Genomic DNA, 26,043 nt, shown 5'->3' with positions numbered 1-26,043 from the left:
AAGACAGATTTTATTTTCCTGGGCTCCAAGATCACCGCAGATGGGGACTCCAGTCAAGAAATTAAAAGACACTTCTCCTGGGGAGGAAAGCTATGGCAAATCTAGACAGCATACTAAAAAGCAGAGACATCACCCTGCCAACAAAAGTGTGTATAGTCAAGGCCATGGTTTTTCCAGTTGCAATGTATGGATGTGAAAGTTGGACCATAAGAAAGGCTGAGCGCCAAAGAATTGAAGCCTTTGAACTATGGTGCTGGAGAAGACTCCTTCGAGTCCCTTGGACTGCAAGGCGTTCAAACTGGTCAGTCCTAGAAGAGATCAACCCCTACTGCTCTTTAGAAGGCCAGATCCTGAAGTTGAAACTCAAATACTTTGGCCACCTAATGAGAAGGAAGGACTCACTGGAGAAGGACCTAATGCTGGGAAAGATTGAGGGCAACAGAAGAAGGGGAGGACAGAGAATGAGGTGGCTGGATGGAGTCACTGAAGCAGTAGGCGTGAGCTTAAACGGACTCCAGAAAATGGTAGAGGACAGGAAGACCTGGAGGAACGTTGTCCATGGGGTTGCGATGGGTCGGACACGACTTTGCAATTAACAACAACAACATAACAACCAAACTGGCCTGAGAAAAGGCTCCCTTTTCCTGCAGAATAGTCCTCCATCATTCCTTCACTTCAGTTTCAATGCATATTGTTTACTCCCTTTTTGTTTTAATTCAGTTCACTGTGGCAGAGGCTCCTTATTTAGCCCCTTTCACCTGTTTCTAATCCATATAGTTTTCAATTTAATTGACATAGCTCTGTGTTTTCTCAGTCTGTTACTGTTCCTTGTTCTATTGACATTATTCTTTATTATTATTTATCCATAGAGATCATATAATTATTCTTTTCAACTTATTTTTGCAGCAATCATTCAGTGCAGTTTTTTTTACCTACAACCTATTTTTATTAAATATCCTTTTTCATACTTTGTTTGAGTAACTCCATATATTTGTATGACATTCTGTGATGTAATAATTTTAATTTGGCTCCAAGCAACTTTTCACATCAAAAAATAAAAGTGACATTTATGAGAGAAACCAATAATACATTCAGTGAGAAGGGAGGAAAAATCCTAAAATATCAGAAAATATTATAAAAAGAATTAACTATTAGCATAGGAAATTCATTGAAATTAAGATATACAGGCAGTGGTGGGATTCAGCCAGTTTGCACCACCTCGGCAGAACCGGTAGCTAATTTTTTGTTGCTCAGGCCCAGAATGGACTTCCGGAAGCGGCATCCACACAGAGAACCGGTTGTTCACATATTTGAATCCCAGCACTGTATACAGGGAAAGATGTTGCTGATTAAAAAGCATATATATATATTGCTGATTAAAAAGCATATATATATTCTTATTCTAAGATCGTGTATATTCCTTCTTTCTCCACTGTGGTCACAAAAAATAGGAAAAAAGTTCTTTTTCTTTTTTTAATTAATACTATCTTGCTGTATCTGGATAAAGAATAGTTAATTTTTGTTATGATTATTTGAAATAAACCAGTTTATTGAATTATCTAAGCTTCTTAAATAGTCTAATATTGCTGTTAACTATAGTATTAGCCTTAATTTGTTTATGAAGCACACAGAATTAATTGCTAAAAATACCTTTGAAAGCTTCCAATCTTTTCTTTGATATATTTTTGTAAGGCTACCCCAGGGGTGTCAAACTCGATTTCACTGAGGGCCATATCACGATTGTGGTTGACCTCAGAGGGGCATGGCCGGGGTGGGCATGGCCAGCTCCACATCGCTTGTGTCAGGGGGCACCTGTGTGGTCCAGGTGGGGCTGGGGGATCCACTCTTTCCAGCAGAGGAAGGTGAGACCAGGGTGAGTGCCAAACTCTTGTCCACCAGAAGAGCCTCGCTATCCTTCTCAGGTCACCCAGAGGACCCTCGGATGTTGGCGTAGGCTGCCCGGAGCCCTAGGCATTGAAGGGCAAGCACCCTGCCTGATCCTCGAGCTCCCAGGGCACAGGGACCCCACAGCCCAGCCCTGTTTTCCCAAGGGGGCGCCCTGCTGCACTTACCTCCTCCTCGAAGCTACTGCTGCTGTTCTTCCTCTCCTTGGCCAGGATGCTCATGGTGTGTGTGGGAGGGTAAAGTGTGGGTCAAAGGGAGGTCCACTCCCTCTCCATGCGAGCAGACCCGGATTTGTAACTAAAGCATCCTGAGCAATAGGATGGGAGATCACCAGGAGAGATCAGGAGAAGGGGACAAGGGATGGCGAAAGGGCAGCAGGGCTGCTGGTGGCCAAGTGCTAAGGCAGGACTTCTCTCAGACCCTCCCTCTCTCTCATTATAATTTCCTTCCTTCCTTCCTTCCTTCCTTCCTTCCTTCCTTCCTTCCTTCCTTTTCCTTTTCTTCTTTTTCCTTCCTTCTTTATTCTCTTCTTTCTTCTTCCTTCCCCTCTTTCCTTTTTCCTTCCTTGCTCTCTTCCCCTCTTTCCTTTTTTTTTCTTTGTCTTTCCTCTTTCCTTTTCTCCTTTCCTGTCCCTTCTTGGATTCTCAAATGCAAAAGGGGAAACATTTCTCGATGCCTCCTTGCCTTGTGATCAAATGCCACTTTTGCTAGTAGTCTGTGGCCATTTAAAAGACTGAGAACAAACCAGGCTCAGTTTATCCCATGCTTGCATTTAGTAGGGGCGTCCACAGACAACAGTAGAGCAAAACTATCAAAATGGTGGCTGTGATAGTTGACTCCTTTTTTTATGTGCAACAGCTTTAGCTTTTATGAGCAGAGGTAGGTTATTTGCTTTTCTATTAATACATAACCCTTAAAAGGGCTCTCCTGTAGGGATCCTGCCTTGGTCTAATTCAGACTGGAACTTTACCAAAGGAAAATATTTTCCCCACTATGCTTTGTCCTCTATTCTCCTGCTTGCAACATACAAAGGGGGGATGTTTTCCTAAGAGCTCACAATTCAAGAATACCAATGTTAACTTGAATTGCCAACAAAATTCTGTCTGTGACAAAACAGAACATAAAATTGCTTTCTCCTTTGAAATGGAGTATCTCCAACTAAGTTGCCTCTCCTTCCTTCCTCTTTACCTCCCTCCCTCCCTCCCGTGTGTGTGTGTGTGTGTGTGTGTGTCTCACCCCTTGCAGTCCCATGCCCTCAACAGATACCTTCTGCAATGGCAGGCTGCAAACTAATGAAAGCCATTTTTTTGGAGTACTTGTTTCTTTTTCTCAACGTGCCACTGATCGCATTGCGCCCTGCCCCCCTCAGCTCCCATCCCCAGCCCCATCGCAGTTTTTTGTACCTCTCCCGTTCTTTTCCTCCCCAATATCACAATGTGGGGCTGCAAGAGGTGAGAACCCCCCCATGTGTGCACACACACAAACACGTGCACGGGTCCTATTCTGTCTCCTCCATGCTCAGGAAGGGGTGAAGGGAGGGGGAGAGATTGGAAGCGTTGACGGTGGCAGTGCCGTTGGCAGCTGTGGCTTTCCCACTCGGTGGGGCAGTCCCAGTGAAGGTTGCGAGGCCAGGCCGGCAAGCAGGGCATGGAGGCGCTAGTGCTGATCTACAACTTGGTGTGGAATGCAGTCAGCCTTAGATCCGTGGCACTGCCTGGAGCCAGCGAGGGCTGGCATCCTGGGTGGAAGGGAAACTCAGGGGACTTCCAGTTTTGTGCCCGTAGCGCATGGTTGCACGAGAGCGGACCTCCGCTCCCCACAGCTAGTTTTGTCCTGCCAGGGGGACCCTAGATGGGTCAGAAGTCGCCCCGAAGAGATGACCATGAAGGAGGGGAGCCACATTGATCACAAAGCGACGGCAATTGCTTCATTTGATCTGGGGGGAAGCCCTCCGAACCCGACAGGAGAAAGACTAGTGTGAGATCAATGTCTAGCCCAAGCTACCTGCAGCTGAAGTCCAAGAGCACTAACCAGAACAACGGTGAACAGCGTGCTTGGAATTGGTGAGAGTATTTGATCTTCTCTCCCTTATTTTGCAACTAAGTCCCTGGGAAAGATCCCCAAAGCAAAAAACCTCCGAAAGTGAGGGGAGGGGACTACATTCCCATTCCCCCATAGATGGAAGCGATGAATTAACCTTTAAGTAGGAAAGAAACATATTGAAATTAAATTTAAAATAATACAAACTGATCAAACTTAGAAACTAAAACAAACTGCTAAGATTATATTCTAAAGGATTTTGAGGAAATTAAAAAAAAGAAAAACAATAAGAACTTCTTATCTGAAAGAGCTGGAAAACAAATATTTGCTGACATCTAGTGGACAATTAGAATATAGCACATTAAAGACAACGCCCAGAAACAAAGAAAAATCTGTTCCCATGAACTCTAATAACCTTTAAGAAGATAGTTGCCAGGGAACAAAGAAGAGATTGTATATTGGGCCAGCTATAAGATAGGAAAGTGTTTGAAGGAAAACATACTTTTATTGTGGTCTAAATTTATGAACTGTTTAAAAATTTTGATCTATGACTAATTTTTGGGAGGGAAAGTTACAGGAAGGATTTAAGGTGGCTAAATATACTGAATTGCAATTCTGACTGGTTGACAATTGACTCCTGAAAGAAAGAATTGTTATAAAACATTGAGTTTACTGAAACCTTGACAATTGAAAATTACAATGGATTATAAAAATTGTATATAAAGACAAGAACTATACAAAATTGGACTGTTTGGATTTTGAGTTCTGGCCAGCTTGACAAGGCTAATTACATAGACTATGGCACTTATGACGGATTACTCGAAAGGGGGAGACAACATGGATATGACATATTCATCAAAAAAATGACAGAAAGCCACACTTAATATCTACTCAGCCGGAAAGATCAAAGACCTCTAGAAGCAACATTTCAAGACAAGACAAATACTTTTCCAAGAAGAAATTTATGCAGTGCTATGACAGATACAAATCACAATAGCTCTAAACCACGAGGAGATTAAACACAATTTTGATAACATGAATACGCTTCTAATTTAAATTTACAATAAAAAACATTCAAAGAATGATGGTAAAGAATGAATAAACAAATCAGATAATAGAATGTGAACTAGGAAAAAAAGGACTTAATTGGCGGTCACAAATGAAGGAAATTATAGCTTAATATAAACAAGAAAAATCTTGCAAGATTTGGATACAACAATAAATATGGAAAAGATACCTTATGCATTAGAACTTCAAAATAAACCTGAGAAGAAAGAAGACTTAACAAAATGGACACTGCTAGGAGAATCACTGTTTGGGAGACAAAAAGCATACATTTTATGTATTATGTATCCTCTATGCCTAACAACAACTACAAAAATACAAGAACTGTTTGACAAGTCAAAAATATTAATTTGGAAAATAATTTGGCAAAGGAAGAAGATTAGAGACAGGCTTAAGAGACTTGACTCACCCTACCAGATGAAATATTATACAAACACACACTTGTTTAAATATGGCTAAATAAACAAATAACTTTGGCTATAAAGGGGCTTTAGAATAAGTGGGATAAGAGATATAAGTAATATGGTATTTTTTGATAAGATACAAAATGTAAAAATATTGCGATGATGAAAGTGAAGGAAAAGTTTGAACTTTAAAGACAAATTAAATTTGAAAAGATTTAGGATTAAGGAATGATTGAAATATTGAGGGGAAATTAGGCTTAATAAGAACTTTGAAAAAGGATATATAGTGATTTAATTAATTTTTACAAATAGAAGTGAAATATAAATTGATTAGAAAAATGTTATAGGTAGATGTTATGATAAATAGTATAGCATTTCTATAATATATGAAATATGAAAATACCGGGATAATATATTTAAGTGGAAAGTTTGGATATTTAGATGTTAATTATTGAGAAAATTATGATAAGAATTGTTTGAATATTATGGAGAAATTGAGCTTAAACAAGATTTATGAAAATAAGATATATGGTGAATCAATAAGATGACTTTTATGAAAATAACATGTTGATAAGAAAAAATGCTATATATGGACGCTATTATTGGTATAAATATAGAAGAAAATGTTTTTATTTAATCATATATGAATAATATCAAATATTAAAAATTATATTTGTTTAATGAAGAAGGAGAATACTATTGGGATAAGAGAGGATCAAGGAAATATGTTATCGATTGATATACTAATTATGGAAATATAAAAATTAATTATTATTGACTGTTAATTAACTATTATTGATTGTAAAAAAAAAATCATGAACCAAGACAACATGCTGTACACCAGGCAATAAGATTGTTATTGTAAAAAATCAATAAAACTCTTACAAAAAAAAAGGAAGGGAAATGCTCAGAACGCAGTCCCCAGGGATGCCAGGCCCCCCCTGTGCACGCTCCTAGAGGGCGGGGCGGGAGTGGTCCCTCGCTGGTTCCAGGGCAGTGCTGCGGATCTAAGGCTGACCGCGTTGTAGATCAGCGCCCGGTTGGCCTGGGCCAGGCCGAGGCACCATGGACCGGTCCTTCACTGTTTCAAGACTGACTCTGGGGGCCAAATCTAACAACATGGCGGGCCGGATTTGACTCGCGGGCCTTGTGTTTGACATGTCTGGACTAGACTATCCAAAGATATAACACACCTTGGGCATCAGAAAAACTCCATATTCTGAATCAGATTTCAAATAAGCAAGGCTTGAGTCACTGTTTTTTAAATACTTTATTTCCTCATATCCTGTAAGTAGTTTAGTTTATACTAGTTTTTTTCCTGTAGTTGCTTTTTTCGCCTTTTGTTCTCTGAGTAACTTAATAATGGATTTATTTTGTAGTCACCATTTCACTTTTTAAATATAAAATGTTTAGGTTTCATTTTACCTTTGGATTTAGCATATTTAGATACAAGCTTTACTGAAGTCATATTTATACAGAAGATACTGTAAGCTGTTACAGAATATAGGAATCCATATGGGTGTCTATGCATATTTCTTTATATCAGGCTCTGGCTTATTTCTTGGTTTGAATCCTTAGTGCCTATTGTCCATCCTTTGGAAGTCTTGACTTTTGCTGCTCCTTTTTTTAGGATGTAGCTCTTTGCTTCCCACCTTTCCAGTTTCAGTTCTCATATTTTGCTTCTTGTGCACTTCCAGCTCAGGAAGTTTTTCTTCTTCCTCTAAAAGAAAAGAGGGCAATGCTATAGTTGTATAATGCTGGGCTTATTTTACAATTAAGTTTCAGACAAGTTTGATTAAGTGGAAGGTAACAGAATTGAAATAAGAAAGCCTATTACTGATTTTCACAATTTTTACAACAATTGTATGAACAACTTTAGAAGTATGAACTTGAATTCATCATGTTGCTGCTGCCTGCATATAATAGAGAATTATTTTATTTCTTTGTATTACTTTACATACATTTTTCATTAATCATCATTTCTTAATTAAGATAAATTGTGAGTGCCAAACTTGCCAAAGAATGATAACAGCTGCAGGCAATAACTCATTTGCTTATCAAGCAACCATAAGTGAAACAGATATTCCCATGTAATATATTAGCATTGCTATTTTATTCTAATTGAGAAAATGTATCTGTTTGGGACATCCTTTTACACAATACAGAGCTGGGAACCTTAACCTTTTCCTGTTTGAGGTACTGCACTATGTATATCACAAAGGAAAGGGTTTGTAGTCTCCTTTAGATATCTGTTCCCCCTACCCCCAACATTCATGCCCTTGATAGAAGAAAGCCTACTAGTGGAAAGTTCTGCTCCATAAAGTGCTGTCTCCTTAAATTAATTGAAGACCTTGTGTTCCCGAAACAAAAATTTGGATCCAACCCAGTATTTTTTTATTTGTTTAAAAATTATTTCTCAAATCTTATATAAGATGCTTATATTGGCATCAGGAAGAAAACAGATTATGAAGGTTTCATCTGGAATGTCATGAGGATTTACTTGGTTTCTTATTTCTTTGCCTTCTCTATACTCAAGTTATTCAAATTTGTTTTTCTATGGCTTCAGTTAAATGTTTTCATTGCAACTGTCATATTTACTGGAAAATTTAACCTTCCAGAAAATACTAGGTACTTCATTCAGTGTTATATGGAGAAACTTCAGTTTGCTCACTAGGACTTTCCTACATGCACTTTCCTGCTTCATTTCCTTTACCTACTATCCACAAATTTGTTTCACTATCCAGAGTGATTTGGGGACTCCAGGATGTATTTGGGGAAAGTATGGGGAATGAGTTCAAAAGAAGTTTTGCTGCATAATCAAAGGTATATTTTTGCCAATGATATGATTTACAGAATCACAGAGTTGAAAGTGGGCCACTTCAGTTATCAAGTGTATTATTCCACTGCTGAATTCAGGACTCCAAAATAAATCATCCACAAAAGATGGCTATTTAGTTCCACTTTACTAGTTGACTGTATAGTCAACTGTAAATTTATTGTAACTTCCATTCCATATCTTGTGCCTTGAAATGACATGAAATGAAGAATTGTCTTCTGCATCAAACAGATCACGCACTGGAAGTTCTGCTGAAACATTCTGAATAACAGTGATTTGGCAGATACAAAACCTGGAACTTTCTTTGTTTGTTCTAGGCTCTGGCCAAAACAAAACTGTCTAGGTCTCAGAGTGATTTGATGGGGCTTATATAAGGCTAGTGAATACAGTTCTCTCTCTCAACTCTTACTTAGCAACCTGTCTTCTCACAGTCTTTTCAATATCCCCTCCTCATCCTCCCTTCACGATCCAAGGGGGTATGTCCTCTACTCTGCCCATCCTCCAGCACCTTCTCTGCTTTCCTTGAACTGCTTCTACCACAATGTATCCCACCATAGTACCCATCCCAATCATCTCAGTGTCTACTCTGCCTTCCCTTAGCTGCCACTGCCTCCATTGGCTTACTTTTTTTAAAAAAAATGTTTTAATGTGCCAGATGCCAATTTCATTTCATTCTAAACTTTAGCTTTTTAAACATCATCTCTGTATTTCTATACTTAATTGTCTTCATACTTCCTTGATAACCTATGTTCCTTTTTCCAGATTTTTGCTAAATATTTTGCGTAGCCATATGGAACATTTTTCTTTTTCAGAATTGGTTGCAATTGTGCTTTTAGTATCTTTTTAAAAGAATTTCTTCCCATTCACTTCCCTGCTATTGTGAAAGTTGAGGCTTTTGAAGTCCAAGATACACTTGTATTAGTTTTCCTTAAAATAAATAATTAAAATTCTATTACATAGCCACTATTCCTCTTTGTTCTTGCTAGTGGCTCTTTGTTTTTGGTTACTATCCAGGCAGGAAGGACTAATTCTCTTGTGCCTTCTCCCACTTTCTAAATAATAAAGTTGTTGTTAGCACAAACTAGAAATTTTCCAGCAGAACAATGCTTGATTAAATGTGTTTCTCAACAAATGTTGGGATTCAGTCATCAGTTTCATTCCTCATTGAAAAACCTGCAGTTTTTCTATGCAATATGGATTTCTGTGCAAATGTGACTTGCAATACCTATTCCCTTTTTATTAAACAAATTGTATCATTTAGTTGCTATATTCTAATTATGGAACTCATCCTACCAGTATATCCATGAAGTCATATTTTATTCATTGTATTAAATGTTTAAGTTCAATTTTCCTGTTATAAACTTTAATTTATAGACAATGGGAGTGTGCAAATATTTTTTTCTTTCAGTTGGAGAATTTGTGAGTGATGCCCTTCTAGTGCCAGATAAGTGTAAGTTCCTTCACCAGGAAAAGATGGATATTTGTGAGACTCACCTGCATTGGCACACAGTTGCTAAGGAGGTATGTTGAAGTTCCTAGCCCTCTTTAAACTGAACATTTGTTGTGTTATGTTTAAAAATAAATAGAACATTGAGCCAGAAAAATTTCAGCAACATTTTCAATTCTGCGTTTAGAACAATTTATTGCCATTTCATTAAAGCAGAAACATCATTAGCTTCATTCCAACAGCTCTTCTTTTTGTTTTCAGTTTCATTCATAAATGTGTATTTTCTTATTCTGTGAATATGTATAGCACAGATTTTTAAAAAATAATGTAGCCTAATGTCTTTTAAATGCTTGTTTTCCTGGAGTACAAGGCTTTAGTTTAAATGAACAATTATAAATGGCAACAGGCAAGACTTGTGTGCAAACACATGTATGGTTTATAACATCCCTAAATTTGCCAGAAGCTTGCCTGTAAGAGGTTTTCATGGCCAAAAACCAAAGCAGCAAGAAGAAGTATACTCGGATCTGACCCAAAGCTCTAAGCATCATTCAGCTGGTCTAGGTTTAGGGTGACAGTTTGCACATCACTGACACCACCCTAGTCTCCAACTAGGAATGCTAGGCTAGCAGTGGCTCTTGAATAGAGATGAAGTCAGTAAATATAATCAAGACTGGGATTGCCCCTGGTGTACAAGGAGATGCACTGAATGCTTTGCTCTGCTCTGTTGCACTCTGAGGGTGGGCAGAGTTCCTTATTTTCTGACTGTAGGTGCAGTTGCTTCTGGTGATGACTGGGTAGATGAGCCTCAGGCAATTTTCTCAAAGCTTACTCAGGCTGAGATCATTCAGGTAGAGCCAGTGTGGGCTCCTTGGTGTTAGAATCCTCTGTTTTGGAGGTGGCCATGACACCTGTAAACAACAGTGCACAATTATATGTGTAATGCTAAATGTATTGTTCAGGAAATAAAAATGCAAAATATTTTATATCTTATTTAATTATACCCAATTTATATTAGATATCTAATTTTATCTAATGAAGTTTATAAAGCTCATGATTGCTTCAGTTTGCATTAACATTCACAAGATAACATTCACAAGATAGAGATGTCCTTGTTCTTTAAGCTTATGCCCAAAAGATACTATTAGCAGTAGTTCTGGCTGTCATGCATAGGTCTAGCTACTTTCCATGTCTTCTGTGAACATGCAGGAGAAAAATGTAATTCATTGAACCCACTAGAAGTGAGTTCTAAAAATTATATATTATGTAAAACATACATGTACATATGCTTACACAGGCTTTCTTTGCTACAGTATTTCTTCAAGTTATTTAATTTTCAAGACATCAAGTTATTTAATTTTCTTGCTTCCTCCATATTGTTTGTGATTTTACTAATGTATACTACTATGGTCCACCTGGTCATGGTCACCTTCCTCTATATTATTTGTGATTTTACTAATGTATACCAAGGTCCACTTAGTCACCTTTTGACTTTTAAGCCACTTTGCTAATATTTTATTTCATTTATTTATCTATATCCCACCTTTATTATTTTTACAACTAATTCAAGGTGGCAAACATATCTACCACATCTTCCTCCTCGTCTGGGTTATCATAAGTTTTGTTTTTAGGATTTTGCATATTTTGCTATTTAAAGGAGAATATTAGTAGCTTAGGACTGAAATGAGGGGTTCCTTGGTGCTCTCTGAGTTTGCTTTGTTTTCTTGCAGATGTTTCATTACTCAAACCAGGTAGCATCACATCAGTGCCATTTTGCTATTTGCATAACTGTAATGATTTCAGGTTTTCAGTAAGCTTTGTGTTGTGACCTTACCTGAATTTATTTGTGATTCTTTTCGGATTATGATATGTTTTTGACAAATACATTTTTCCATATGTAAATTATTTTCATTTTCAAATTAATAATTTAATCTGGAACTAATAATAACAAAGCAATGTTTTTTCTATTGCCATTGGACAGTTACAATCATGAAGATTTAAATGTTATTCAAGCCCTCTTTTGAGTTTGTTATAAATGTTTAAAAGGTTCTGAGATAAAAGCTCTGGGGACCATTTTAAGAATGTATCTTTATGTTCCTAATAGATCAAATGCTGAAACTACATAAATCAGATCCAGGTTGTCTTCAATTACGATCACAATTGGAACTGGATTTGGCAATTGGGATCCAATTTTATGACAGTTTTTGTGGTCATTAAGTAGATTACTGCAGTCATTAGGCAAATCTGTGGTCACTAAGCAAACATTGAGGTTGTAAGTGTGAACCCATTTCCTAAACAGGCAAAAAAAATGTTTCAAATCACAGTCATGTGATCACAGGATGCTGCAACTGGTTGTAAAGGCAAGCTGGTTGCTAAGCACCCGAAATGTTGTCATGTGACCGCAAATGTGTATACGGCACACATTTTACGGTGGCCAGAAGTTCTATGCCTATTGTAATTTTGAATAGTCATTAAGTACCAATTTTAATTTGAGGACTGCTATATGCTCCAGGAGAATAATCTTGCTTTCATTTGTTCTGTATTCTGAGGAGATAATAGTTAAAAATAGCTCTGCCAATTAATAGGCAGAGGATCGATTGTAATTATTTTTCTCAATAGTCAGAATTACAGGAAAGAAAAAGAAAAGAAAGATAAAATATAGAATGTATTTAGAACATTTACATACCATAATGACTAGAAATATAATATAATATATATAGCATGCCTAAATGCAGCATGATTTATAAGCATATGTTTTACTGTAGCTCAGCCTAAGGCAATCCCAAGATTCAGCCTTACAGAGACAGGTGATATATTGCCTTTCGTTAGGCAAGCCTGCCTTGATAGGTTTGTATCTTAGGCTTTCTATCTCGAAGAATTGTTTTAAGCATTAAACTACTATATTATGTTCATTTTGTTCTTACAAAAAATGACACTATTCTCTTTTATTAATATGCTAAATAAAGTAATAAAGCAAGCTTAATGCCACAGCAGCCTCTACAGGACATAATGTGTTTTGCATGTTAATAAATCATGGTTTATCCTTACAAATATGATTTTAGTTTCTTCCAGGCTAAGGTAGGGAACATTTCCTCATGAGGAAATCCAAATCTTTAGAAAAGAGAAGAAAATAAGTCTGCTTAATATTATTTCTGAATAGAGCTCATTCATCATGCTACAGCAAGATTGTATGCATATAACAGTATATTTTACTCTTTCTCATGTTGAGTTACCACCTTGTGAAGACTATCACAAAGAGCACATATAGCAATGGTCCCCAACCTTTCTGGCTCGGCAGGCCGGTGGAGGCAGTGGCGGGGAGGAGAGGAGATGGTGGTACGCGCACATGTGCCACTTTTACAAATGCACCTTCGCATGAACGCACTTGCCCATCACTTCCGCGTCCTGATTCCAAACAGGCCATGGCCTGGCACTGGGCCATGGACTGGGGCCCAGTGACGGGGAGGAGAGGGGATGGGGTACGCGCACATGTGCCACTTTTACAAATGCACCTTCGCATGAACGCACTTGCCCATCACTTCTGCGTCCCGATTCCAAACAGGCCGTGGCCTGGCACTGGGCCATGGACTGGGGGTTGGGGACCATGCTATATAGAGTTTGAATTAGTGTTAAGGCACCAATTGACTCACCAACCCAGTCTGTACCAGTTTTTAAAAGCTAGTTTTTGGTGACTGTATGTGTTGTGTCTCTTTGGCTTTCTGTTTAGTTCTGCAGTGAAAAGGGAATGAATCTGCACGACTATGGTATGCTCTTACCCTGTGGAATTGACAAGTTCCGTGGTGTGGAGTTTGTTTGCTGCCTTGTAGCAGATGAGAGTGACAATACTGATTCAACTGAGGCTGAGGAAGATGATTCTGACGTTTGGTGGGGAGGTGCAGATGCAGATTATGCAGATGGCAGGTAAGACTGATCTTCGCACCTTCATTAGATGGGGGTGGTAGAGGGAGGAGTTAGAAACCTAATAGGGGATATGTATCTCCCAGTGAAAGTCCGCAGTGAAGGAAGATTGTGATATTGTAACAGTTACAAACATAGTCTAGTTAAGACCATTTTTATTTGAAAGTACTGTACATCCCAGTAGATTCAGGGAGATTTGCTAATCAGACACTTTCCACTCATCCCATTAACCTAACTCTAATGGGTATGAGTGGGAATGTTTGGTTGTTTAGTCATATTGTATGACTCTCTAGTGCTGTATAAATTCTACAAATGAAATTCTTCCATAAGCTTCCTATGAGGTTTAGAAGCACAATTTCTAAAGCTCTAAATAATGTGGAAACATAAGATTAGCACAATCCCCTATTAAAAACCTTGGCAATGAAAGATCTACTGGGCTGACAAATAAGCTGTCCCTTTACTTTCCTGTACTCGCACTCCTGGTGCATGTAAGGAGAAATATCTGACTAAAGCTTAAGTTGCAACATCTGCTACTTTTTAAATAATTTAAATAACATGCCATTTATGAAACATTCCAGCAGCTTATCCACAGGTTGCAGTGAAACATTTTTTTCTGTTTGTTAGCTTTTCTCTATGGTATTATGTATTTGGAGATAGAACGATTGATTCACTAGGTTCAGCTAAATAATTGCTGTTGCCAACTGTATCATATTGAAATACCTTTATTTGGTTGTATTGTTCTTTGGTGCAGCATATAAGGATACGCTGATGGTTGTATTTAACTGAAGATTTTAGTAGAAAATATGTGTTAGAAATTTACAGCAATCGTATGAAAACACATACAGTAGAACAATCAAGGAAAGAGCAGATTTTTAAAGTTTTTTAAAGTTTTAAAACTTGTTTCAAATTTTATATGCATCTAACTGTTTTTAGGGATATTTCCACATTTAATATAAAGGTATAAGAATTTTATTTGCATTTTTGACTAAAATTCCACATATTTGAGATTCATATGGAAATGTTAGGTAGATGCCTTTTCAATGTAATCTCTCTCATATCATAAACAGATGATATGAGAGATAAAATTTAGCTTGAGGCTATGTTTCCAATCTCTTCTTAAAAACATCAAGTGTTGGAGCATTCAAAACTTCTGGAGGCAAGTTGTTTTAATTGTTCTGTCAGGAAATTTCTCCTTAGTTATAGGTTGCTTCTCTCCTTGACTAGTTTTCAACCATTGTTCAGGTGCTTTGGAGAATAGTTTGACTCCCTCTTCTTTGTGGCAACCCCTGAGATATTGGAACATTGCTATCATGTCACCCCTAGACCTTCTTTTCATTAAACTTAGACATACCCAATTCCAGCAACCATTCTTGATATGTTTTAGCTTCCAGTCCCCTCATCACCTTCCCCTCTTTTCTGCACTCTTTCTAGAGTCTCACCACCTTTTTTACATTGGGGTGACAAATCCTTTCTGAACTTACAGCTCAAAGTACTGTGAGGTCATGCACTTTTGAAAGCTTAATTCATCTACTTTGGAAGTTTCTCATGTAGTCTGATCCTATACGAGTAGGCACAGACAAGATTTGTTCCTGTAGTGCCAGTGAAATAATGTTTGGAATTGTCTGTGCCTGTATCAAATGAAAATGTTCTGAAAATGGTGACACTGAGCTTTCCAGAGCACTTCAGTCCTCTGTAAAGAAAGTAAAATATTGAATACAATTTGCCTGTATTTCATTTAAAAAATGTTATTAAAATTGCATTCATGGAAGAAATATATTTCCAGACTTGAAATATTTCAGAACAGTAACTAATTTCAATTAACATAATACCAGTTGTGGTTTGGAGAAATTTTAACTTTTTTGAATTATTAGTTTATCTAGTTTATCATGAAGTGATTCCCGTTAAGTTCAAGACTTTGTTCTGTCCATCCAATGGAATCAAATAGTGTAAACTCTGATACACGAGAGAATAATTGAAACCTTTTTCATTACCTCTTAATGGAAGAGTATACTGAGTATATAAATTTCAGGTAGAGAATACATTATTTCTTAAAAAAAAAAATATGGGAATTTATTTCATTGTGAGTAAGGCTTCATTGATATGTATATTTTAATGGAGAAACATTTTTCATGTGGTGAAGCTGTTAATCTACTATTTCAAAGATAAATTATTTCAATTGAAGAATAAGAATAGTGAGAAATAAAGTAATTGTTCAATATTGTAAAGTTTTACTATTTAATTCACTGTTGTAATTAAATCCTTAATTAAGATTATATAGAAAAAAGTTAAACTAAGGAAGATAATGCAGTTACTATTTGAACTAGAGATAAGCTGGCAATGAACCCAAGTTCTTTAGTGGACTTGAAGATCTAAGGAATTGATGGTAGGATATAAAGAACTAAACCAGAGAGAGAGATGGATGTTAAAAAAAACTTTTAAGATCTTGAAAATGCACCTATTCCAGTTTGAGATCCAGTTATTATTTTGCACAGCTCTTTTTTTTATCAAGCCACTGGACTTAGTCATACATCTGTTTTTGTAGCAATAATATATATAGCTCAAGTGGATTTTTTAATTTATAAATGTGATCTGCTTCTGAATTGTGGTTTCTGTTTGATAACACAACATTGCTTGTTCTGTCCTTATAAGAAAGATGGGAGGAGGCCATATGTTAGAATTTTCTGTGCAGAAGGGTCCATATTCAGACTCCTAAATCTTTAGATATCAGCTACTATCTAATATCCTGAAGAATATATACTAGTAATTGTATTTGTTGAATTTGTTGTGAAATTCAAAATTAAATCTATTCTAGAGGAAGAAATCCTTTTAAAATGTTTCTGAGAGAAGACAGTACTAAATTGGATGTTTTGCAACTCAATATTGTTCATACTTGGAAATAAATTCCATTATGTCCAGGTAGTTTGTTGCTATATATATGAGCAGGATTAATATAACGTGAATATACCCATGACAGAATGAACTTCATTTTATCATAGGCATTTTTAATATGATACTGAGTGCACCATACAAAAATATCCTGTAATGGCACATTTTAAATGATGTTAAGGTTTTTTTACTAAGAATAACACCATATGCTATCCTTAACCAGTATTCCACATACAGGTAGTTTACCTCATATTGAAGTATAATAAAAAGTAGTATGGATGTAAAGCAATAATTTAAATTACAAATGTAATTTCCCCCAAATACTGTAGACAGCTGTCTGTCATTGTAGTAATTATGTATAAACCTTGTCCTTTGTAATATCAACGGTTAGTGTAAAATATAAAAGTAGAGCAATATATTCTTAGATATTGATGCTTGTCAAACATTCAAAATGTCAGAGACTAAACTTTTAATAAAACTTCATACATCATGGCATATTTATGTCATACCATTGTTTATTCAGGAACAAACTGGCTCTATTTCCTTTTATCTTTTTGAAAACACCCACATCCATAAATGTCTGGACCTTCTTTTGATGAAGTAAGGCCATGTTTGTTCAATGCTGTGATGGAATTAGCAATATCAAAAAATTGACCAAATCTGTTGTTTGCAGTTATGACAAAGTAACAGAAGAGCAGCTAGCAGAAGGGGATACTACAGATGTAGAAGATGAAAATACTGATGATGATGACGAAGATGATGATGAGGCTGAAGAAGTTGCAGAAGATCAGTACCAGGAAGCCACTGAAAGAACAACCAGCATTGCTACTACCACTACCACTACTGAGTCTGTGGAAGAGGTTGTTCGAGGTAAGATGTTTTAGGCATTAGGTCTGAGAAACTGTTTTTCACAGTGCACATTCGTCCTTTACTACTGTACTAAAAGTGTACAGCAAAGTGTTCTATGTTGTCATTTATATCATGTGTTTCTTATATGATGTGAAAATTGAGTATTCCATTTATATTTTTGCCATCTCAGACTTTCCAAAAGCAAAGAAAACCCGAATCATCAAGATTTTTTATCTTTCTGTACATTGGTATATGAAGAATTAAAATAGATGTGAACCTTTAATTCAAAATAGAATCAAGCATGTGACAAACATATTTAGTAAGGTATGAAATGGGAACGATTCATATCAGTAAGGTCATCGTTTAAAATAAAGGTGAAAAAATGGTAGGTGTGTAACAGAAATAGACTAGGCGATTTAATACATTGCCATTTTTTCCTGTAGATTTATTCTCCGTTGAAGTATAGGGTACAAATGTCAATTCAATAAAATTTTAAAATAAGCTGATTTGACCATTATATTGTTACATAAGCTTCTTCTGTAAGAATGTTTTGTAAGCTAAGGTTTCCCTAATCTGGTTTGAATGTATTGAGATTGCTTTTTAAGAATTCTTAGAAAGTATGATTTGTGGTACTGGAAAATATATTTAATCTGTGTGTTTTGCAAGATTTCAGTCAAGATTCTGCATTCTTGTTATTTATACATTCATTTTAAACAGGGGAGACTGGGACTTTCAATTTGGTGTTAATGTGGATAAATATATATATTTTACATTCTATTTTTTAAAAAATAGAGATATCAAGCTTTGTATAATGTTAATTTTAATATTTTATCACAAAAGTCTAATAAAATAAATTAATGGTTTCTCATATCTACACATATACTGAAATACCTATCAGTCAAACATTAACATCTATTTTACCTTTTTGCCTCGTGAAAATGGCTATATCCTATTCCTTGAAAATTCAGGTTTTGAATTTTTTTGTCTGATGACAAATTCAGAATACATTCTTGTTTTGTAATCATATAGCCATGAAAATCTATGCAATGAGACAGAGAAAAAATATAGCAGGATTCAAGTCAAGAATAGTTTTTGGAAAGCATAGTTGGTGATATACCATCACAAGAGTAAACAGAATAAATTTCTTGTGCCCAATGTTTAAAAAAGGTGGTTTATTATTTCCACATATATTGATTAAACAGTGGATGAATATTTTATGGAATTCTGTTTGAAAGAGAAATATGTATTTCTTCTCTCCTGTATGACTAGAACAAAACTTTTGTTTCGGTTTGATCATTCATACAGGGAAGGCAATCAACAGTCTCAACAAATTTCCTGGAGGTTGAATATCATTAACCAGAGATGCCACAGTAACCATGGTCTTTACCCTCATTTCTTCTTCCAGCATACCTTGCTCTACTAACTACAGTCCAGATGTGCAGAACACATTGGAAGTATTAGTCTTGTCAGTATAATTGCAAACCTGTACTCATAGTCATGACAAAGGGAATACCCCATTCCCCTTTGCATTGGTTTTGAATTCAGCAAGCTGACATGGACAGCCTGAGTACTGTCCCTAAGAATAAGATGATTTGAGATTGTTTGGTAAATTGTAAAATGTGGGTTATAAGGTGACGATTCATTCCATATAAAGTCCAAAGTTTGAACTTGTGCCCTTAGGCACAAGTGAGTAGGGTGATCATCCAGGGAAATAAAAGCTTGGCATATTTTTATTTATCATAATTGCTTGAAATATTAATATTTAGGAAGTGGTAGCCAAAATATTCTTGATAGAACAAATATGCTTCCATTTTAAAGAACATAACAGTGTTACTTGTGCCTGAAGGATGACAGGTGGCAGCCTGTTATTTTATGCCCATTGGCAAGAAATAAATGAAAGTTGTTTTTAGCAATTACTCTTTTTCAGAAAAACAAGAATAGAGGAAGAAGGCAACATAATACCTTAGTTGGGTTTCATTCCTGTTAAATTAGTACAACTTTATAATCAGATATATCCCTATATGATATGTAAAGCTTTGTTTAATGCTTTTTTGGCAATATCAGCAAATCAGAGCCTTTTGATTCATCGTTTCTTCTGAGGTCTGTAATTATTATGAGCTATAGTACCTCTATTGACTGCTTATGACTTCATAAGGATGCCTGTGACATTGTGTTTCAGAACAAACTGATAATAAAGGGACCAAAGTGAAACATGCCACATTTAAATTGTAAATTATGCTTGTATTATACTTAAATGGGTTTTGAAAAGACTATATTTAATGTTGGATTACTTTCTTTATGTTGAATCCAATAATTATGTATATTTTTCTAGTTAAGTATTCAAGAAAGAAGATCACATTTCAGTGTTTTTAATAAGTTTTATTGAAGGTTTTAATAATGGTAGTAAAAAATATAAACGAAACACAGACAGAGCAGAAGTAAAGCAAAAAGAATAAAAAGTATCAAAAAATAAAGGAAAAGAATAAGAGAAATAAAAATATATAAAGAAGTAGCTTCCAATCTTCATCATAAAAACAAACATAATAATTCATCAGCCCTTGTAATATTATATGTAGGTATCTCTTCTTCCCATAACTCCTCCTTTATTCAAACGCTAATCTCTTAATCATTAACGTTTCAATCTTAGTGTCAGCAAAAAGTTCATAAAGGGATCCCATATTTATACAAATGTGTCTGATTTTAACCTTAATGTAAAAAAACTTTTTACTCCTTTCTTTTGCAATCTTATTTTTTAGTTCTTTCAAATGCTATAATAAGGTTTGATCTAATTCAATTTTTTTTCCAATATCAAAGATTTCTTCAAGGCTTTTGTTAGTCTATTAAAAACTGCTTATCCAGGTCAATCTCTTAGCTTGTACTTTGTATTTTCACTTCACTTGTTGACCCTGTCTTACAGTCCATATTTTTTTAAATTTCCCAGTATTTCTGTACATTCTTTACATTTTGATATTTCTGCATCAAGCAAAATTTGTTTCCTCTCATTATCTTGTATGTCTTCCAAGATATTCTCTCTTCATTAATAATTACTTCTTTAGTCGTTCTGGACATAATCTATTCATAAAACATGCATCATTGCTGAGAATGGAGCTGCTGTTTTTTGACCCCATTACTCAAGAATCTCCTGAAGCAGATTGAGGCATTTTATGGTCTGCAAGGTGGTCCTTGTCTGGTGATGGGAAGTGGAACAGTGGCAGCAGTGGGCAGGGCAACGGCAGAGAGTGCGATGTCAGTGCAGCGGTGGCAGCAACAGTAGGGGCAGGGCAGTGACCTTCCACAACAGTCCCAGTTTCTCATGTGGCCCTTTAAGCCATTGGGAAAATTAATTCCCCATCCCTGTCTTCAAGTATTTCCAATGCCTGAGCATTTTCTGCCATTTTGCAAGTTTCAATACTGACCAAAGATAACAGCCAAGCTTTTCACTTTTCTTTCTTTGCCCTTTCTGCTTGGAATCTTTAGTTCCCGCTAGTATTCAATTTCTGGAATTATAAAAGTCTTAAATTTCGGTTTTGATTTAGGATAGACTAAACAAATTGGTTCACATGAAAGTGCTGTTGATTTATATAATTATTTCCAATATCTTGTAGCAAATGTCCTAAGTCCCTTCATTTGCTTATAAACTTTCTTGAACGAGATTCTTACTTAGCTTTTTGACGTTTATTTCTAAAGTTTTAATTTTACTAGCTAATAATTACATTTTCTGTTATCGAAAACAAAGGAAAGTTCTCCAGGTAGCTTTTCAAACTTGACATTTTGAAGATTTCTAATATCCATAAATAGGATAGGTTGCTGTTTTTTTAATTGAACCTAATCCCAAGCATAAACCTCAAAGCAATCAACTAAGTGGTGAGAAAGAAGGGAAACTCAGATACAAAACAGGGGACATAGGAAGCAAACACAGGATTGGTAAAATTGGACTCACATGCCTATACATTAACACTCAAAGTATGATGAACAAACAGTATGAACTTGAAATCTTAGTACATGAGGGCAGATATGACATTGTTGCCTTTACTGAAACTTAGTGGAATGAAACCCATGACTGGAAAATAATGCTGAAAGGATTGAAATTGTTCAAAACAAATAGACTTAACAAAAAATAAGTTAATGTAACATAATATGTAAGAAATAACTATATCTCTACAGAAATATGAAAAACCAAGGATGAAAAGCTCATTGAATGCATTTGTGTTAATAGGAAAAAGGAATGAGATTACCATAGATGTACACTATAGGCTATCCTACCAAACAGGGAATTGAAGCTGTGGAACTTTGGTGGAGAATCACTATGCTCATTTTGGAATTCAACATAATGCAAGCACAAGTAATAGGACAAAGTCAAATGAGTGTCTTAAGATTTTAAATGAGCTGATTTTCATAAGCTTAAAGAGGAAAATAAGTCAAGAAACTTGGGAAGCTCTGAAAACTGAGATCATAAAAGTCTAGTCTAGTACACTACCACTGAGAAAGAAAAATAAGAGACTTCAGATGAAACCAGCATGCTTGCATAAAAAAAACCCCTCTGATAAACAGAGACAAAAAGGACAAGAATAAAAAATGGAAAGAAGGACAAATAACTAAAACAGAATACTAGCAAATAGCCCAAATCTGCAACAAGTCTGAAGTTAGGAAAGCTAAGGTTCAGAATGAAATAAGACTTGCAACAAATGTCAGAAATAATGAAGTTGCTTTCAACACGGAAAAATAAGATTAAAGTCAAGGAAACGATTGATCAACTAATGGGAGAAAATGGCAAGGAGGTAACAGATACTGTAGCAGAGAGAAAGTGGAACTGCTTAATTATTTGCATCTGTTTTTACATAAAAGGAAAAAATAGTCCAATCTATAAAAAGCAGTACTATAAAAGACCAAATAAGACTACAAGTCAAAATAGGCAAGAAAATGATAAAAGAACATCTATCCACTCTAAATAAGTTCAAATCACCAGGATCAGATTGATTACATCTCAGGGTTCTGAAGGAGCTGGCAGATGTGAACTCAAAACCACTGAACCGAATGTTTCAAGGCTCCTGGAGCACCAGGGAACTGCCAGAGACCTAGAAAACAGCAGATGTGATTTCACTCTTCAAAAAGGGGGGCAAATAGATCCAGGAAACTTCAGACCAATCAGCCTGATGTCAATACCTGGGAAAATCCTGGAAAAGATAGTCAAGCAATTAATATGCAAACATCTATAAACAAGAAAATGGGAGTGTCAAAACAGATCATGCCAGGCAAACCTTACCACATTTTTTTGACAAAAGTGAATAAATTAGCGGATCAGCAAAATACTGTGGTCATCGTTTACTTAGACCTCAGTAAGACATTTGATAAAGTAGACTGCAGCCCACTTCTTGCTAAGATAGAAAAAAAATGGGATAGACAGCATCACCACCAAATAGATTTGCAACTGGCTGATCATCTGCACTCAACATATAATCCTCAACAGAACTACATGTATATGGAGGATTGCATGCATTGGGGTACCTCAAGGTTTTGTCTTGGGCTCAAATTTGCAGATACCAAGCTAGAGCAAATAACTAACACTTTAGAAGAATATACTCAAGATACAGAAGAATTGAACAGATACAGACTTGATTGAACATTGGACCTTATCCAATAAAGTTAAATTCAATGGTGAGAAAAATAAGCTCTGATACTTAGGCAAGAAAAAACAAATGCACAGGTATAGAATAGGTGGTACCTTGCTCATCAGCAGTAATCGTGAAAGAGAGCTAGATGCCTAGTGGACAATCCTAGGCTGCATCAACAGAGGGATAGCATCAAAATCACAAGAAATTATAGTACTGCTCTATACTGCACTAATGAGACTTGGAATATTGCACTTGGCATATTGCATTCAGTTATCACCACAATATAAAATAGATGTTGAGACTCTAGAAAGTGTGTAGAGAAGAACAACAAAGATGATTAGGGGACTGGAAGCTAAATCATAGAATGAATAGTTGTGGTTACTGGATTTATCTAATCTAACAAAGAGAAAGACTGGGGTGGCACAGTAGCAGTCTTCCAATATTTGAGGGGCTGCCACAGAGAAGAGGAGGTCAATCCAAAGCACCTGAGGACAGGACAAGAAGTAACAGATGGAAGATTATCGAAGAGAGAAAGAGAAATTTCTTGACACTGCAAGTGGAAACATTTGCCTCCAGACATAATGGGTTTTCAAGAAGAGATTGAACAGCTATTTGTTGAACCAGAAGACTTCCAAGGTCCTTTCCAATTCTGTAATTATGAGTTCTAAGCTAATTTTCAAAAATGATTGGAAAATGAGTTAGCACACTCGCTGACCTTTAAAAGGTTTTATTGCAGTTGACAGCCTGATGATTTCCTTCATCTACTGACATTCAAACCCGTGGGAAATTGCTATCCTGTTGTTTCCTTGTGAAGAGCAGTCATCCAGAGCATAAGTGGGTGATCTCCTATCTTTATTCAGAGATGTTCTGTGGTATGGTCTACTTGCCAGTTTTCAGTCTTAGCCACCATCACAGTCTCTGTTCATTCAGATACGTCTTAGCTCTTCATATCTCACCTGGAAACTATTTCAGTTATAAAATATCTCTAATAGTTGAAATGTCATTGGTTCTTCACCTTAAGCTATCTTGTTGTACTACAAAGAAGGTTTTTTCCTTTCTTCATTTATTGATTTTTTAGTTTTAGTTTTAATAAAAACTAAGAAATAGTCTTTTAAAACTCAGTTGTTTCTTAAAGAGCAAATAATAAGGAACTGTTTTAAAACTTATTTAATACTTGTAAATTATTCAGGAATGTTCACAAATTCTAATACACTTCATTTATTTAAATCATTTCTTTTAATAGTTAATGTTTAGTCTGGATGTGTACACAAACACACATATCTGCACTGAATTTGGTATCATATCTTTATTAAATTTATTTGGAGGTATAGGACTTCTCCACAATGGTCAATAGGATTAAAAGATTGAACAAAACTAGAATATTTCTGGGAGCCATTGGTTTAGTTTTAAGAGTTTTGTATTCATGAGTAACTATAAAACATTATGGCAGGTAGAAGATGGTTCCTGAGCTCAGTAATCTTGCACATGATTCTTTATTGCATGTGCTCTATTCATTGCTAGTGCTGCAATGCAGAGATAACTATTTGGGGTCCTTAAATTATATGAAGTAATCTGTTACACTATATAGCTTAAGGAGGCAAAAAGCTTTTAAACTTTAAGAAAGTTCTTAAAAATATGTAAAAGGGTTTATTTTTCCTCTTTGGTTTGACATGAAGCCACAATGTTTAATTCTGTACCTCATGTAGAGTTACCATGTCATGGAAAATGTTTAGTTTTTGTTAGAAATGGAATGTGCCTAGTTTTCTAAAAACCAAATATCTTATAAAGCAGTAAGTGGTTTTGTTTTGTTTACATTTTTTAAATTTATTTTTTTCATTTCAGCCTTATATTTAAATCAACAACTGAATATGAAGTAGTTCTGCATGATATCTCTTTAAGCCATTTGTTATCCATTTGTGTGTATGAGAGACCTTTATGAGAGACCTTTTATTTCACATTGCTATTAAAATGTATTTAACATGTGCCCATGTCATATTGGAATTGGTGTAGATATGAAATAAAGAAGAAAAGGTGAGTTTTAACCTGGGGGAAAAAATCTGAAAATTATTTTTTTTCTATAAATATCTGCTGCTGCATATATATCATCTCCTCAAGCATCTGCCTAATGCTGAAATTTGTAATTGAATGATAGTTGGCATGAACTTTTTTGTTTTTTGAGAATATGAAGTAGTTTTTTTAAGGATTACTTTATTGGCCTTGATACACTACTCTCTAAATAATATTCTGCCAGACTTGTATTCTGCTGTTTTTATTTTCCCAGTTTTGGTCTAGTGACAACATACATATCTGTTAATAATACGCTACAAAGTGGTCTGTGCAAAGTAACATAGATTTGCTTAAGTGAAGTGATTCAAGCCATGCAAGTTATTTGATTTCTTTACCATACCCAAAAGACCACCTCTCCTTTGCATTAATTTGGGTATCCTCTAATCTGTTTGTTCTAGAAATATAAGAGAAGGTTCATTTTAGTTGCCTTCTCCTGCACCACTGATCAAAGTATTATAAGCTGATCAGTTTGAGGATTACCCACAGTGTGTTTTTTATAGCTACCCAGTGTAGAAAACTTTGAGTGCCTATTGAGGCAGGTCTAGGATGGGTACCTTAGTGTATAGTGTGAACAATCCCACAGTGTTAAGCCCAAACAGCCCAGATTGGAGTCCTTCAACCAATGCTATGGGGTCAAAAGTAGCCTCTTCTGGAGCTCTTTCCAAAGAGGCTAATTTTGCCCTTTCAAAGGGCACTGCCTCTTTTAACCCTTTGTCAGGAGAATGCAAGAGGTATATTTTAAGAGACAGTGATAAGTTGTTAATGTTGACTATGCTTGCTGAGGATGAAGACGGAAGTTCTTTTTCTTTCGCTTTAATTTTTCTTTGCACTACACACACACAAATAGTATTTCTTATAAGTTTGTTGTATTAGTTTTACTTGTTTAATATACACCTCAATAAAATTATTAGGAAAAAAGGCAAGAGGCATGCTGATAAACTCTTTCAACTGCTAATGAAGCGTCCAGAAAAGTACAGGATGCCCTATCCCAGGGGTAGTCAACCTTGGCTCTTTTAT

At 35.8% G+C, this 26,043-nt stretch overlaps 1 protein-coding gene across 2 annotated transcripts in view; it reads left to right on the top strand.

Annotated features, from left to right (window-relative positions):
• APP (amyloid beta precursor protein) overlaps positions 1-26,043 on the top strand; it is a 103,181-nt gene that overhangs the window by 44,684 nt on the left and 32,454 nt on the right. For both annotated transcript variants that reach the window (XM_015821364.1, XM_015821363.1), the window contains exons 4-6: positions 9,659-9,771; positions 13,422-13,615; positions 17,172-17,368. In XM_015821364.1, coding sequence (XP_015676850.1) covers positions 9,659-9,771; positions 13,422-13,615; positions 17,172-17,368 — 504 coding nt within the window. The remainder of the gene's footprint in view (positions 1-9,658; positions 9,772-13,421; positions 13,616-17,171; positions 17,369-26,043) is intronic.

Source organism: Protobothrops mucrosquamatus, unplaced genomic scaffold, assembly GCF_001527695.2.
Source record: "Protobothrops mucrosquamatus isolate PMUCROS unplaced genomic scaffold, P.Mucros_1.0 scaffold1313, whole genome shotgun sequence".
NCBI lineage: Eukaryota > Metazoa > Chordata > Lepidosauria > Squamata > Viperidae > Protobothrops > Protobothrops mucrosquamatus.
Note: the sequence above shows the minus strand (reverse complement) of the source record. Positions and strands in the feature narration are given on the sequence as shown.